Below are 16,475 nucleotides of genomic sequence, written 5' to 3' on the forward strand. Positions count from 1 at the left end.
GCTTCTCGTTGCAAAGATGTTGCTTGTTTCTCCTATTTAAAAGTCTTTTTACTTGTTCTGGTACTTAAACAGCTCCTAAGTGTTACACATGCAAATAGTCAGATACAACACCAGAATGCAACAGCTTACAGTTAAAATACATAATACATTACAAAGATATCAGGAAAGAGAAGAATATACAAAGCAATGAAGCACAAAGATGGTAGGAGCTGGGCTGGCTCTGCAACAACACTTAGGTTCCTAATAATACTGTAATATGTGAGAGTTCAAAATCTGAGCATTGTAAATGCTCCGGAGGTCTTCTTTGACTTCTTAAGAAACCTAGAAACATATTTATGAAGACTTTTAAGGCCCATATTCATTGCACCTGATTTCAGGCACCTAAATCAGCAGTGTGAGTCTCTGGTGTGTAGTCAGTCAGAGCTCCTTCCATCTCAAGCCCAGCAGCACCTACAGAGGGGGTCCCTCTCCCTCTCCCTCTCCCTCTCCCTCTCCCTCTCCCTCTCCCTCTCCCTCTCCCTCTCCCTCTCCCTCTCTCCCTCTCTCCCTCTCTCTCTCTCTCTTGCTCTCTCTCTCTCGCTCGCTCTCTCTTGCTCTCTCTCGCTCTCTCTCTCTCTCTCTCTCTCTCTCACTCTCTTTCTCTCTCCTCTCCCACTCTCTCTTGAACGTCAGTGCAGCCCAGGTTGGTGGCAATGAATTGAGGAACTTGGGTAAGCACCTGAAATTAAGGGCCTGAGTGCAGTGGCTGCTTATGAGTTCATGTAGGAAGTTTGTGTTGTCAATCTGGACTGCAATCACACCTTGCCCCTGTCCTGCTCTAGTGCTTGGACAGAGTTTATTTTGGTTTATCAAATCTTTAAAGGTTGAATCTAATTTACTTTTCCTTCTGTTGCATTAAGAGTGGAGCAATTCAGCAGACAACTCATGCCCTTGCTCTTTCCAGCTGGTCTTCAGAGAGCAGAGGGGCTGGTGGAGGCTGGACTTGATTTCTGATTTTAGCCAATTTATCACTCTTAAGTCTGGTCATGTTCTCAGATGCAACAATAATGTAGGTTACACTACAGTCCTGGTCTCCTTTACAAACAGAGATTCACCAATAGTCAGGATTACCGATTCATCACTGTAAATCTGGTCAAGTTCAATAAGAACTTCATGAACACAGATTAACTAATAGTGCAGTTTATTGAAGCAAGAGGTTATAGATTCTTTCATATTTCCCCAATAAATTCACTAGATCTGCAAAACATGAGTGTACAGTGTTATGTGTAAGTGCTCCTGGGAATACTCCAATGCAGTCGAGGTGCAAATCTTACCATGGAAATCTTCCCTATTTTGGGGAAGAGAGAGAAGCAAGACCATTGACTTTTTGCAATATGGTCATATTCTCACCCTCTGTCAATGAGGATTTTAAATCCAGTTTAACCAGTTTAAGCCAATATATAATTTTGGGAGAAGTGGAGGTGAGACTGTGGTCAAATGTTCTGTTACTGCCTTCATAAATGAGGGACAGGGAGCAGCCACTTTATATGTAAATGAAGGATATTGAGAGTAAAAAAGAGAGAGATTACAAAGACTGTGAGTCTTGCACAAGAGCAGAACAGAATCATGACACCTTAGCATCACTTCCTCTTCTACTTCTTGACTGAAGGTAAAAGGATCATCCAGTGTCTGCCTGATAATCACCCATTCAGCATGCCATCATGCCCTTGGTAATCCCTTAGCCACATATCTCATTGCGTATCTCATGGAAATCCCTTCACAACATACCTCAAGGCTATAATGGAAATCCCTTCACCACATATCTCATGGCTGCAGGCCTCATTTGTATACCTTCCTTCTTTTAAAGTCAGAAAGACTCCTGGAGTTTGACATGCAGTGACTGTCAGTATTTCCCTCAGTGACTGCAGGTTCTGTGTCCATGGCTGGTGACGACTGGCACTTCATGCTCTGCTGTGTTGTGCATCAACAGATGCCCAGTTAATGGCACCTATATGATGGAACCACATGTCCTGCAGTGCAGAGTCTCTGCAGTTTCCCTACCACCTCTCTACCATGCTCCATGGGAACCTGCCTTGGACAATGGTCCTGGCCCTGGGATCCATGGGTCTGCTAAAGCAAGAGGTGGAGAGAGGCAGGTGCTGGAACATCATCTGGTTAGGATAGGCTTTGGTTAGGATAGACTCTCTCTGCCTTTTCTTTAGTCTCATACCATCTTTTACAGCCATAATGTGATATATCTCCTGGGAAAAAAGGGAAGGAAGGTGGGCAAAATATTTACAAGATTCTATATTTTTCTTTGGCAATGCCTCTTGTCATTTGAATAAAGACCTTCAGTTTTCCATGTAATGAATAGCAATGGTAGAGCCCTCCCTTCTCCCTTTCACATCCCTGACTGCATTAGTGGAGAAAAAAGAGTTTAAGAAAAAGATCTAGGGAGCTGGGAGGAAATGAATGCTTATTATCTTTTCCAAATTTGCTCCCCACATACTGTGATTCTTCTTATGCATCATTTTCATCCAAAGACTTTCCTACATCAGGAAATCAGAAAAGTTAATCTTCCTCTCAAGGGGATTGGCTAGACTGAGCTGAAAATGCTGGTAAACTCTCTTACGCAGTGGCGTTCGTCTGGGTGAGAGTCCAATGTGAATTCCATGATGAATAACCAAATGATAGTACGACTAATAACAAACGACATCACAAGACTTGGAGATAATTAAATGTAAATTCACAGGCACTGTCTGGTTAGTCCGGGTTAACCTTCTCTGAGATATTCCATGAATGATTCTTGTGACTACCAGCCACAGTATTAAGCTACTTTGCCTTTTCTTAGAGGATCTGCTGAAAGGAAGGTGACACCGCCGCACTGGCAGTGAATGGGAAAGGAAATTGTGGTAGAGGAAAGGCTGGAGTGTAGTACTATATTAGCTTACACTGAATTCAAGATCTGCAGTGGACTTCTACATTTTTTCTTCTGAGGCTCTGAACCCCCAAAGTGACGCCATTAGGCTGTGGACTCTAGATAGCAGAAGTGCAGTGCTGTGTGAGACTTGATCTGCCTTCTCACACATCTGCTGCCCTGCAGGTCACTCTTCCAGGTACATGGATGCAGAGGTAGGTTTAGCATAGTTCTATAAGGCAACACAAAAGCACAAAGTTGTCTAGGAGACACTGTAAACAGAGCATACAACAGGAAGGTTCACTTCACTTCAAGTCTGTGTCACCTGCAAGGCATGTCTTTGTAGCACTCAACAGGGTTTGCACAGACTGCTTGAGCAGGTCTCTGTATATTCTTGTGCCCCAGCTAAAGAGAAAAAACTATTTCCTTGTATCTTGGACATTTTACCTAATCATCCAATTTTCTGCTGCTTACCTGAGTTTTAACATTTAATCAATATTATCCTGACAATCCTGCTTATTTAAGAGCCCTCTATGTGCCGTGCATCTCCAAGCCTTCAACACTGAGTTTTCAAGGGAGAAATAGCCAGCACCTGACGCCAGCAGTTAAGATGTTGGGCAGTGCAGCAAAATGGTCACGGCCTCTCTGCCTGTGTCACACAAGCCAAGGCTGGCAGCTTGCCAGCCAGGGTTCCTTTGACACTGAGCACTGCTGAGGAAGTAAGGGGTAAGCTGTGACATATTAAAAGCTTATTGTCCTTCCCGTAATACACATAAATCTATAAAGTAGGCAAGAGCACAAAGACTTGACAGACACAGAGAATGTTTTGAAAGTTTCTTTAAATGCCTGTGGGATTTTGGCTCTGGGTATTTAATGCTTATGAGTCTTATATGGAACATGCTCAATTTTAAACCTGTCTTTGATTTTCATTTTCACACTTTACATTGCTACAGTGTTTTCTCAGCCCCCTGTCCTTATTGAAGAGTGAAAATGCAAGGTGGTATTAAACCTTATGGAAATAAAGCCATAGACTGGCTTAGGTCAACTCTCCACCTGTGCTGATGCTTCAGTAAGTTTGAAAGTCTACACTAGTTTTTAAGGGACTATAGATTTTATCTATCATACACTATGAAACAGTAACTTTTGTCATCTACTCCAGTATGCAATGGCAATCTGCTGGAAGTTTAACACCTCCTGTTTCCCCTTAAAAGAAAAGAACATTCACAGAGATGTAAATTTCAATCACCTGTGTTGCCATTTTTTCAGTAGATTTTTTTACCAATTCCTTATTTAGAGAGTGATATTTATATTAACGCTGCAATACATCCTGATAATAAAGTAAGGAATACCAACAAAATACCAACAAAACTTATAATCCTACCTGCACATCTACAAGTGTAGACCTATTTGGTCTGACGCACTGTGTGGGTGAAATGTTTAATTACCTTAAACTAATACCTGTGCTTCCTTATTTTTAGGTACCTCGTGCAAAGATGTCAAATGCTTTGCTCTTTGTCTTGCTCTTCCTGTTTCCGATGCTGCTGTCTGGAGCTTGGTTTCCCAAAACTTTGCCTTGTGATGTTAAATCTTCAGAAGGTACTGTGACAGTGGACTGCACCTACCGGCGTCTCACACAAGTCCCCAGAGGGATCCCTGAAAACGCTACCAACCTCACCCTGAGTATTAACCATATTCCCCATATCTATCCAACATCCTTTGCTCAACTTAAAAACCTCATGGAGATTGACTTCAGATGCAACTGTGTGCCTGTCAGACTGGGGCCCAAAAATCTTATCTGCAACAGAGGACTGTTGATTGAGAATGGCAGTTTTGCTGCCCTGACAAGACTGAAGTCACTGTACTTGGATGCAAACCAGCTGTTGGAAATACCCCGAGGTCTTCCTGCTACTTTAACCCTGCTGAGCCTGGAAGCAAATACTATCTTTTCTATCCAAAAAGCCAACTTGTCAGAGCTAGGAAACATTGAGGTATTGTATCTGGGACAGAACTGTTACTACCGCAATCCATGCAATGTTTCATTTGAGATTGAGGAAACAGCCTTTCTGGAGCTGAAAAAATTAACAATACTATCCCTGAAGTCCAACAACTTAACACATATTCCACCCAATTTGTCATCTACTTTGAAGGAACTGTATATTTACAATAACAGGATTCAAGTGATTCAAGAGCAGGATTTAAGTGCCCTTCCCAACCTAGAAATTCTCGATCTAAGTGGCAACTGCCCACGTTGCTATAATGCCCCATATCCTTGCACTCCCTGCACCAGTGGCTCGATTCAGATACATTCAAAGGCTTTTGATTCCTTGAAAAATTTAAGAATTTTGCGACTTCACAGTAACTCTCTCCAGAGCGTACCCCGCAGTTGGTTTAAAAACATCAAGAACCTCAAAGAACTTGACCTCTCCCAAAATTTCCTCATGAAGGAGATTGGAGATGCTCAGTTTTTGAAGTTTGTCCCCAGCCTGGTGGAGCTTGATCTGTCCTTTAATTTTGAACTCCAGTTGTATTCTCCCTTCTTGAAACTGTCTGAGACATTTTCTTCCCTCTCTAACCTGGAAACCTTGAGGCTCAAGGGTTATGTCTTTAAAGAACTGAGAGAGGAGGATCTACGCCCACTGCTCCGTCTTAGGAATCTCACCGTCTTGGATCTTGGGACTAATTTTATTAAAGTTGCAAACCTGACAGTGTTCGAAGAATTCCCAGCTCTTAAGTTCATAGACCTCTCAGTGAATAAAATTTCTCCTTCTTCAGGGGAAAGCAACTCCAATGGATTCTGCTCTAATCTTGGGTTTTCAGTAGAGCAGTACATCAGGCAAGCATTACCAGAAATGCATTATTTCAGGTATGATGTGTATGAGCGAAGTTGCCGTTCCAAAGATAAAGAGGCTGCTTCCTATCAATCTTCAGTTAAGGAAGATTGCCTGCAATTTGGAAAAACTCTGGATTTGAGCAGAAATAATGTGTTTTTTATTAACCCCTCAGACTTCCAGGGACTTAGCTCCCTTACATGTCTCAACTTGTCAGATAATGCAATAAGTCAAACTTTAAATGGAAGTGAATTCTCCTACTTGTCTGGATTGAAATATCTGGATTTTTCTAACAACAGGGTTGATTTGCTATACCAAACTGCTTTCAAAGAGCTAGAACATTTAGAAATTCTTGACCTGAGCAATAATCAACATTATTTTCTGGCAGAAGGTATTACTGAAGAGCTCAGTTTTATAAAAAGTTTGACACATCTGAGAAAGCTGATGATGAACGATAATGACATTTCTACCACCATTAACACAGGAATGGAAAGCCAATCTCTTCAAATTTTAGAATTTAGAGGAAATCGTTTAGATGTTTTATGGATGGATGGCAATGCTAGATACTTATCCTTCTTCAAGAATTTGACCAGCCTGGAAGAACTGGATATTTCCTTCAACTCACTCAGTTTTTTGCCTCCCACTGTTTTTGAAGCAATGCCTCCCAAACTCAAGCTCCTCAACTTAACCAATAATCAATTGAAGAGTTTCAACTGGGAAAACCTCCACTATCTGAAGAAACTAGTAACTCTGGACCTGAGCAATAACCTTCTGACCACTGTTCCCCGAGAACTGTCCAATTGCTCCTCATCACTGCAAGAACTGATGCTCCGAAACAATCATATTCATCAGCTAACCAAACATTTTCTCAGAGGTGCTTTTAAACTGAGGTATTTGGACCTCAGCTCAAACAAGATTGAAATAATTAAGAAATCTAGCTTCCCTGAAAATGTCATCAACAACCTGAAGATGCTGCTTTTGCATGGCAACCCTTTCAGGTGCAACTGCGAGGCCGTGTGGTTTGTCTGGTGGATCAATCAGACTCAGGTGACTATTCCTCTTCTGGCCTCAGACGTGACCTGTGCTGGCCCAGGGGCACATAAGGGAAGGAGCGTGGTTTTCTTGGATCTGTATACCTGTGAGCTGGACACCTCGTATTTGATCCTGTATGCTCTATCAGCTTCAACCGTCCTCAGCTTTATGGTGCTTGCGGTGACGAGCCATCTGTACTTCTGGGATGTGTGGTATAGTTACCATTACTGCACTGCCAAGCTGAAGGGCTATCGGCGTTTATCTTTACCAGATGCCTGTTACGATGCTTTTATTGCCTATGACAACGAAGATCCAGCTGTGAATGACTGGGTGATGGAAGAACTGGTTAGAAGGCTGGAAGACCGAAAAGCCAGGCAGTTCAATTTATGCCTGGAAGCAAGGGACTGGCTCCCGGGACAGCCGGTCTTTGACAACCTTTCCCAGAGCATTCAGCTGAGCAAAAAGACTGTATTTGTGCTGACCAATAAGTATATTAAAAGTGGCAGTTTCAGGACAACCTTTTACATGGCCCACCAGCGGCTTCTAGATGAAAAACTGGATGTCATTGTCTTGATATTCCTTGAGAAGGTTTTGCAGAAGTCGCGCTATGTCCGTCTGAGGAAGAGGCTGTGTCGAAATTCTGTCCTGGAATGGCCAACTAACCCTCAGTCTCAGCCCTTCTTCTGGCAGTGCCTGAAAAATGCCATAGCTACAAACAATTTGCTGGCTTATAACAAGCTTCTCCAAGAAACTGTTTAGCTCTGCTCTCCCTTTATATATTGTTATGATGCAGAGTTAGCAAAAGATCCTCAACTTCATTTGCCAAATTTGTTGAACCATAGAAGATAAATCTAATTTTGATATTAAGCCCTAAAATGGAATGCACATTTAATTCCAAAGCTGAAAATTCACTTGTTGTGCTATGACAAGTTTGAAGAGAAACTGTTGCCAGAGCAGATGTTTAGCTGACGTGCCTTGGTTGGCACTGATTGCTGCACAGGAAGAGGAGATGCCAAAATGAGAAGGTGTGAGGTAAAGTTCAGAAGGTCTTGCAGCCTTCTGCGTGAAAGTAATGAGGGGGAGGAGAACAGCAGAGAGGCAGAGGGACAGGCACAAGGCAGATAGAGAAACTCAAGTAAATCAAGGTGGAAGTGAAAAGAAACAAGGAAAGGAAGGTAAAAAGATAAAAGAGAAAGTGGAAAAGGTGGGGGAAAATGCAGCTAAAGTAGTGCATCCTAGAAGTTAAAGAATATGTACTGCTAATTTGCAAGTCACCTTTTCACTTTGCCTTTCACCTGCCTCTTGGGTTGTTGGCTGAGCTGGCTCCTTCCCGAAGACTCAGGGCTCCTCTCCAGTGTTGTAATGTCAGTTTTAGGAGCTTGGCTTCTCCATTTCCACCCAAGTCCTATGTAACAAACCCTTCTGTATCAACTGGGATGGTGTTAGCTGGTCCAGCCAGGGCTGGGGCCTGAAGACTTGCTAAAGTGACTGAGTCACCTCCACCTGCCCAGACTTTCTCCAGAAGAAAGCATGATCAAAATCTGGAAGTACAAAGCGTGTAAGACCAAGTCATACAAGGAAAGCATATATCCCGCTGTTTCTTTAGATGTGCTGTGGTGCTCCAGAGCAGCCTCAAGCTCTCCTTTACCTTCTTGTTACCCAGGCAAGCCCCTCTCCCACAGCAGCTGATAGGGCACCACTAAACACCTGAGATAGGAATGGGTCTGACTTTAGAGACATCCTGAAAAAGGGAAGAAACAATGCTCAGAAACATGAACACCTAGGCCTGTTCCCCACTCTGTTTCACAGAACACACTCATCAAACACTTGAGAGTATTTCAACTGAAGCCTTTTGAAATGGCAGCCTGAACTTCTGAGTGTGACATGGGCAGGTTCTCTGCTTGTTGTGATGATGTCTGTTTTGGGAGGGCAGCACATTCTCACCTTGCAAGGTGCTCCTGTCTGCATCAGTCTGGGTAGCTTCTGCTCTCTTGCTCAAAGTTCTTTTTCTTTTCTGGCAAGTAGTCTCTGTAATAACTCTGGCTGCAGGGGAACTGACACTCTTAATTGCTTTAAACTTTTTTTCACTTACCTGTTCTGACTGGTCCTTTCTTTAAATAGACTCTCTTTTATTTAATTGTAGGTATCCAGACAGACAAGAACACAAATACAAACATAAACAGGAAAGCAAAACTTCATGTAACAATATTGCAGATAAGAAGGGTTTTTTTCCTCTCAATTTGTCACATCATTTAGGAAGAAATTCTGTAAAGAAAGGGTGATCAGGCATTGGAATGGGCTGTCCAGGAAAGTGGTGGATTCTCCGTCTCTGGAGGTTTTTAAGATAAGACTGGATGTGGCACTTAGTGCCATGGTCTAGCAACCACGGTGGTAGTGGATCAAGGGTTGGACTTGATGATCTCGGAGGTCCCTTCCAACCCAGCTGATTCTATGATTCTATGATTTTTATTGGTTAAATACAGAAATAGGAAATAGAGATGGATCTCATTAAAAAATTGGTCGTTTTATGGTTATATTTTAATAATGTGTATTTCTGATGGTTCTCTTTGAAAGCCTAAACAATCTGTACCTCTAAATATGATAACATGAGCTATAATATGACTCTCTCCATAAGGTAATGCTTGAAACAGGAACCTCTGTTCCTCAGTTACTCATACACCATCTCCTTCTACCTCCCCACAATATCTATTTTGGAGCAGATCCTCTTTCACAGCCTCATTGATTAGGGAAGGAACACAAGGTCACTTAGCCTTTCTGAGGTTGAGGGAAGAAGTATTTTCTCCTCTTCCATTGAGAAGCACCCAAAGGATGGGTACGACATGAGTAGCAATGATTATATATTGGTACACGTACTAAGGGACCTGATTAGAAAGCACATCCTCCTTGATTTGTTGCTTGTTAACAAGAGAGCCTCATGACTGAAGTGGTGGAAATTTTGGAACATGGAGTAGTTTAATTTAAAATATCTGGTGACAGAAGGAAATTTGCTAGCAAAACTCTGGATAAGAGGAGAGCAGAATTCAGGCTGCTAAGGGAGCTGCTTTGCAAGGTCCCCTAGGAAAGTGGCTTTGAAGTTGCTGGGATCTATCACTGTGGTCACATTTTAAACACCATCTCTTAAGGGCACAGGAACATGCAATTCCAAAATGTTGGAAGTCATGCTGGTGAGGCAGAAGGTCAGCTTGGCTAACCAGGGATATTTTTGTGGAGCTAAGGCAAAAAGAAGAAAGTGTATGGCCAGTGGAAGCAAGATTGGGTGACTTGGGAGGATGTTATGGTTTAACCCCAACTGGCAACTAAGTATCATGCAATCACTCACTTCTTCCCAACACTCTTGGGATGGGAAAGAGAATCAAAAAAGAAAAGTAAAACTTTTTATTTGAGAAAAGAACAGTTTAATAATTGAAATGAAGTAAAATATAATATTGCAACAACAAGAACAATAATAATAATAAAAAGGGGAGAGAGAGAGAAATAAATAAAACCCAAGAATGACAAATGATGCACAATAGTTCCGTACCACTCACTGACTGAAGCAAAACCCATCTCCAAACCACAATGAGTTCCCCTTCCAGGTAGCTCCCCCAGTCTATATACTGGGCATGACATTCTGTGGTATGAAATATCCCTTTGGCCAGTTCAGGTCAGCTGTCCCAGCTATGCTCCCTCCCAGCTTCTTGTGCACCTTCTCTCTGGCAGAGCTTGGAGCTTGCTTGTCTGGTGGTGTAGCAGTGTCTGAATTACAAAACACTGAACAGTCCTGTGGTTTCTATATGTTAGAGTTTCATGATGGTGTAGCTTGTGATCTGGTGTGAGGTAATTAGGAGGAGGAGGTTTTAAGGGGTCTCTGGAGGTCAGAGCAGGTTTGGTTTCAACATATCAATATCTTCTTTAGGCTCCTGTTCTGCAATAACATTGGAATGCTATGCAGCAAACATGATATCCTGTAAAGAAACTTTATAACAGCATCTTTAAAAAAAATTAACTCAGTGAAGATCGGGAGCCCTTGGTCTGTAGTAGATCACACTGTAGGTCAGTAGCTCCTCCAGACAACCTATTGTTTGTCTTGTGAATAATCCCTGCCTTTTCAGTTTCTCAATCTTGTTCTGAAAGTATCTGCCTACAGAAATTAGCTCTATGACAGGCTGTTCATTTGAAAAAAATCAGCTGTAGGCCAAATGTCTCCATGTACTCTGAAGAAGATATTCGGATCATTTAGGTTATCAGTTGCCTCAGGAGGAGCTCAACTTCACTGAACGTATATGGAAGTTAGCCTCATAATTTGGGAAGACTAATTGTGTGTCTAAATGCAAAAGACATACACACTAATCCATCACTATCTTCAGGACTATAAATGATAAAAATAAAGCACAGGAAAGTCAAACCATTTCTAGTATATCCATCTGCTTCTGCTGCAACTGAAAAGCGAATCTGGATATCCAACTTCCAAAAGCAACCTGCATGCATTCCTTAGTTCATGAGCACTTAGAGATTATTATACATGGGATTATTTAATCAGAAAAATAGCCAAAATTGAGAATCAAATGTATACCTGGTGAGAAATTCTATATTTGGCTGTGAAAAGTATGAGACAGTAGGAAGCCCTGCTAAGTTCTGTAAAACTGAGGTGGTTGGGGTTTTTTGCTTTTGTGAGAGAGTATCTTTGTTCAAAGAAGTGTACCAGAATAGCCACTGATCAAAATCCGTGGCCTTATCTGTCTTTGTTTTCTTTCCTTTATTGTTTCTAAGACAGAATGTTAAGGGCAAAATTTTGAGCAATAGCGTCTCTGAGTAACTTGAGCTTTTTTTAAAGAGAAACTGCCACAAAATCAAAACTGTTTTTGCTGATGCAAATTCAGAAACATTTGAGGAAAAAAAGTTTCAATTTTTTTCTAGCAATAGCATTATTGAAGGACTGGCAATAGATTTACATAATTATGGAAAAGCTGGCAAGCCATACAATGGAAGGTTTCAGCTTTTGGTTTCTAAATATTTTTCTGAATATTTTCTTTTATTTTACAAGCTAAGTTCTAGTTTCACTGTCTTAGCTGTTTGGTTTATCTGTGTTATACTCCCCATAGTAATATCTGCAACTATGGCATCATATATGTTATCAATATTTTAGTAAGATTCCACAAGAGTGAGACATTCTGGAAGTATGTGTTGCTTAAAAACACATATACCCAGTCTTGTGTTTTCCTACCGACAAAGTAAGTTTCAATTAAAGAGCAAAACTCTCAATGAATCCTTCTTTGTGAATATGCCTTCTTTTCCTGTTCTAATTTTTGATGCTTTTGCTTTGCTAACTGAAGGAATAATTGAAATCTGATATTTAACTGATATCCTGCAGTGACAAATTACTTTTAGTGTAGAACAACAAAGTAAAATTTACTGAAACAATGAACAAGAGAGGTTTTAGCTTATATTCTCATTTTCTTGTTTGCAAAAGATTCTTTCCCATAATTTACCCCGAATATTGGAGATCCACAAGTCTATATAGAATAATTACACTCATACAGGGCTATGGTCTTTTATAGTGCACCTGAATGCTGCATTCTGTTAATAATAAAATTTCTTTACATAATTACTTTGGTCTAAGACTCATTTTTAGTTCTAGTTTCTTCTTTTAGAAGAAACTCAGTAACTAAGTTGTGCTCTTGTTTATTTATCCTGAACTTCTATTTGTGATGTAAAAGCAAGAAGCTCCAAAATAAGAATTGCATTGACCCTTGCTCCTTTGGAAAAACAAGTCTCAAAATCCTTCCATAATTCCCTGTAGTTTCTCACCTTGCATGTTCCCCTCAGAATTTCCACACCTCACTGTGACAGATTGTGTTTTAAAGTCCTAAAACCCACCTCATGCAACAGTGGAATCAGCTCATCAAAATCCCAGAGCTGGACTATTTGTCTTTGAAAACCAACCAGAAATTTGGGCTGCTGCAAGAAGTGGAAGGAGAAGTGATATATACCCTGTACTTATCTCCAGGAAACTTAGACACCAGTGTGTTCAAGTGGTGGTGAAAAGGGAAGTAGCAGCTAGCAGCTTTAATGTCCACCTTTGTGATATCGCTGAAATGACATTTTCTATTGTTTCACCCTGGTTGTCTTCTGCAATTCCACACAAGACCACTCTAGCATCTGGCATGAGAAAAGATGGACCCCCTCATGTGGGTGACAATCTTGTTTTTTGGTTTTGATGTGCACCTTAGTTGGTTCTGGAAAGGGAGATGGAAGAGTCAGGATGGTGGCACGAATTGTAGGTGGGCATGTTAACTTAGGTCACTGGTGGCTGGGAGAGGGACATGCTGCACTTTGAAGGATAACTCTAAGTTTTGTAAAGATTGGGAAATATGTCTTATAGTAAGGGATACACATAAAGAATAAGTTATGACATGACTTTAGTTGTGTAATACTTATCTTGCACCCTATATATCCTATTGTCTCTCTTGTTCCAAGTAAGAAAAGGAACCATGTTACAAGCATAGGCAATGTTTCCTAAACACGTTTTTCAGTATCAGGAACAATGTCTATAAGATACTTCTTAGGCACAGTTGTCAAGTGCATTTAAGGAGTAAATCAAAGACAGCATTTTCCCTCTTAGTACCGCTTCCTCCCAGACACTCTTCTTCAGATTCCATGGCTGATTGTGAATAAAACCCTGCTTTGACATGAGATCCAGTTACAGAAATTGCTTGTCATAACTGGTGATTTTCTGGACTACAAACATATTTGGATTTGAATTTCCTTGAGATTGATATGGTTGTAAGTGTGCATATGTGTGGGCTCTAGGTGTGATATGCACCCTCTCTGGCTCTTACCCTGGTCCCAGAGAACCTGCCAGCATGGGGTCAGCTCTGCAGGTGACAGAGAAAGAGAAGCAACCACCTCTGCAAAGAGTGTGGTGGAGCTCAGCTTTGCAGCAGCTGAGACCTTCCAATGCTCTCCCCTTTGATTAAAGACTCTAAATCCAGAGTAGTTACACATATACATTCTGTATACATATGTGTGTGATGTATGTGTATATACATATTAAAAAATATCCAAAAAACCTTCCACTTTAAAAAAAAAAAAAAAAAAAAAAGAATAATTTTTAATGTTATGGACCACAACAGAATTCTTCAGACAACTCCAGTTTCAAATTCTCGTCAACAGCATACCAAAATTAGTTAATAAATCTCACAGAAAGAATGTGGTTTACACACTGAAAGTAAAAAAAAACCCGCAAGAAACAGCATTTTTAAAGAAAGCTAAATATATAATGAGCTCTGAAGAAAGAGGAAGCACAAAAGAAACGTATTTTCTCAAAGCAGTATTCTATTGTTAGGGACAAAAGAAAAAATTAACGGTCTCAGTCTGGCACTGTTCTTAAAGCTCTTTAATATTAGTAATTTTACATACAATGAGTGATTACTAATGTATATTGAGAAAATATTTGTTTCTCTTGGTTAGGCCAGTTCTTCTTTCAAAAAGAAAAAGAAAAGTTCTCCTTTTCAAGTGTCTCACAGAAAGGTACTTCAAACTAGTGTGAGTGATACCACAACTGAAGCAGCAATAAGAGAAGAGATGCTCTACTTGCCCAGTCTATGAGCAGCTGGCCTGCAAGCCAAAACTAAGAGGGAGCAGCTCAGAGTGCCAAAACCCAAATCCTGCCTCAAACAGCTCCCTCTTACCCAGGTTGTCCCTAGGGAGTCCCAGGGGAAGATACCTTTCTTTTGTATGATCCTGCACAGGGGTGGGATGGGGGATGGTGCTAGAAAGGGATGCTGTGAATGCCTCCACTCTCCAGTTTATATTGTCCTTTCATGAGACAGCCTGCTGAAGACTCCCAAATGCTCTCTAATACTGTTTCATTGGGAGAAACAAAACTCAAGCTTTGGCCTCCGAGCCTAGCCTTTTTCTCATACCTGTCTATACAGACTTCTCTGATTCTGCTGCAGGGCAGAGGGCTCAGTCAGGAGTTTAAAGGCAGACTAGGTGCAATAGAGTCTAAGCCTCACTGGCAATTCTCCTAACTAGTCCTCTTTGTCTGGAGGTAGGGTTGAAACTTCACTGAGTGTAAGCTTGAGAAGGATGAGAAGAGATAGTGATGGAAGGACAAGAGAAATTCTACAGACCCAAAGACCACTTAAATGGTTGGATGAGGCTCTCAGTAGCCTGGTCTAGTGGAAGGTGTCCCAACCCATGGCAGGAGGGTTGAAACGAGACAATCTTTAAGGCCACTTCCATCTCAAGCCATTCTATGGATCTGTTCTATGATTGGAAACTGAATTTGATGTATTTCAGTTCTCGAGGAAGAATATTGTTGAGACAGTTAGTTCTTCATGAATCCTCACATTCCTCTGCCTGCTCATCACCATATGGCCACCCACCCATCACATGGACATAATGATTTTGCTTCTTATTTTTCTTAACACATTTTATTGTCCTCCTCCCTTATTTCACTTTCAATTCCTATTTTATGGGGAGCTTTTTCTGCAAGACAAACAAACTGATGTTAATCTCAAATGTCTCTATTCTCTTAGTCATTATGTTTTATTCTCATTTTAGATGACAAAATAAATCATGCTAACTATTCAATATGATGTAGTCTGTGTGCATATGCATTAAATAAAGGCATACTCAGGAAATAGCTTCGTATCATTCTGCAATGATGCAGAAGACACACATCCATATTGCATATTCAGACACATTTCTTCATCTCACTCCAATAAAACCGCAGCATTAGCTGCCAGTATATCTTTGTCATTTCTACAACTAAACAGTTACCTCCTTCATCATAAATTCATATTTATTCTCTTTTTTGTTGATTATGAAAGTGGTTTGAGTAATTTTTAATTTGCATGGTTGTGTGTCACAATGTCATGTAGGAATATGTATGCTAGAGAATTGCATTATATTTCAGGTTTATTGCTGCATGTGATCCAGCTGTTAATGTAAACAATTTTTGAATTATCAGTGTAGAGGATTTTCATCACTTAAGCTTGTCCTTCAGGCTAATTCTTTACTCACTGGAGAGAATTTGAAAGCGCGTAACAGCTAATGCCAACACTTCCTACATGTTTTATTCATGTGAAGGTGTTTGCCCTCAAGTAAATGACCAGAGTACAATCTAATTTCACCTTGGTCACTTTAATACAGACTGTGAGCACACTGCTTGGTCTACACTACAGGATTAATACCTTATTTTACTATGTGAAAAGTAGCATCAGCAAGCTTGGAGTTCAAGTGAGGCTTGGAAGGATTAGAGAAGCAGTTCATCCTAAAATCATGACATTTGAGAGGATTTTAGCAGTTTTGAGAAAATTTAGATTTTGATGCTGGATTGGAATTGGTACATTAAGCTCAAAGTATCTAACCAGGAGAAGTCTCCAGCCTATGTATAGATTAAATGTAATTTTATCAAGTTTAAAAAAATTAAGGAACTACATCTTAATGGCAATGATTAACAAAGACAGTATCTAGAGGCCTTCCACCTACTTTACCTGGCTAAGGCTCATGTCCATCAGCACCTTCTCCATTACAACACTTCCTCAGCATCACAATCTTGAAGGAAATTGGTGGAGATTAGAACTGGGACTTTAGTGAGCCCTATGGAAAATATCTTCCCACAGAATTTGGGGCTGTCCTGCTCTCACCAACTGCAGTCCCCCAGTAAACTGACCTGGGTGTGGTCCTGCCTACCTCTTCTTCTACAACAG

The 16,475-nt window shown here is 40.8% G+C and overlaps 1 protein-coding gene across 1 annotated transcript; it reads left to right on the plus strand.

Moving 5' to 3' along the window:
• The first annotated feature begins 4,377 nt into the window (after positions 1 to 4,377).
• LOC135410177 (toll-like receptor 7) lies at positions 4,378 to 12,351 on the plus strand. The gene has a single exon (XM_064646621.1). It carries the CDS (start codon positions 4,390 to 4,392, stop codon positions 7,513 to 7,515), a length of 3,126 nt encoding a protein of 1,041 aa, XP_064502691.1. The 5' UTR covers positions 4,378 to 4,389; the 3' UTR covers positions 7,516 to 12,351.
• The last annotated feature ends 4,124 nt before the right edge of the window (positions 12,352 to 16,475 follow it).

Source organism: Pseudopipra pipra, chromosome 2 (genome assembly GCF_036250125.1).
Source record: "Pseudopipra pipra isolate bDixPip1 chromosome 2, bDixPip1.hap1, whole genome shotgun sequence".
Taxonomy (NCBI): Eukaryota; Metazoa; Chordata; class Aves; order Passeriformes; family Pipridae; genus Pseudopipra; species Pseudopipra pipra.

Coding starts and splice junctions, on each gene's coding strand:
- LOC135410177 (XM_064646621.1), top strand. CDS start 4,390: ATGTCAAATGCTTTGCTCTTTGTCTTGCTCTTCCTGTTTCCGATGCTG.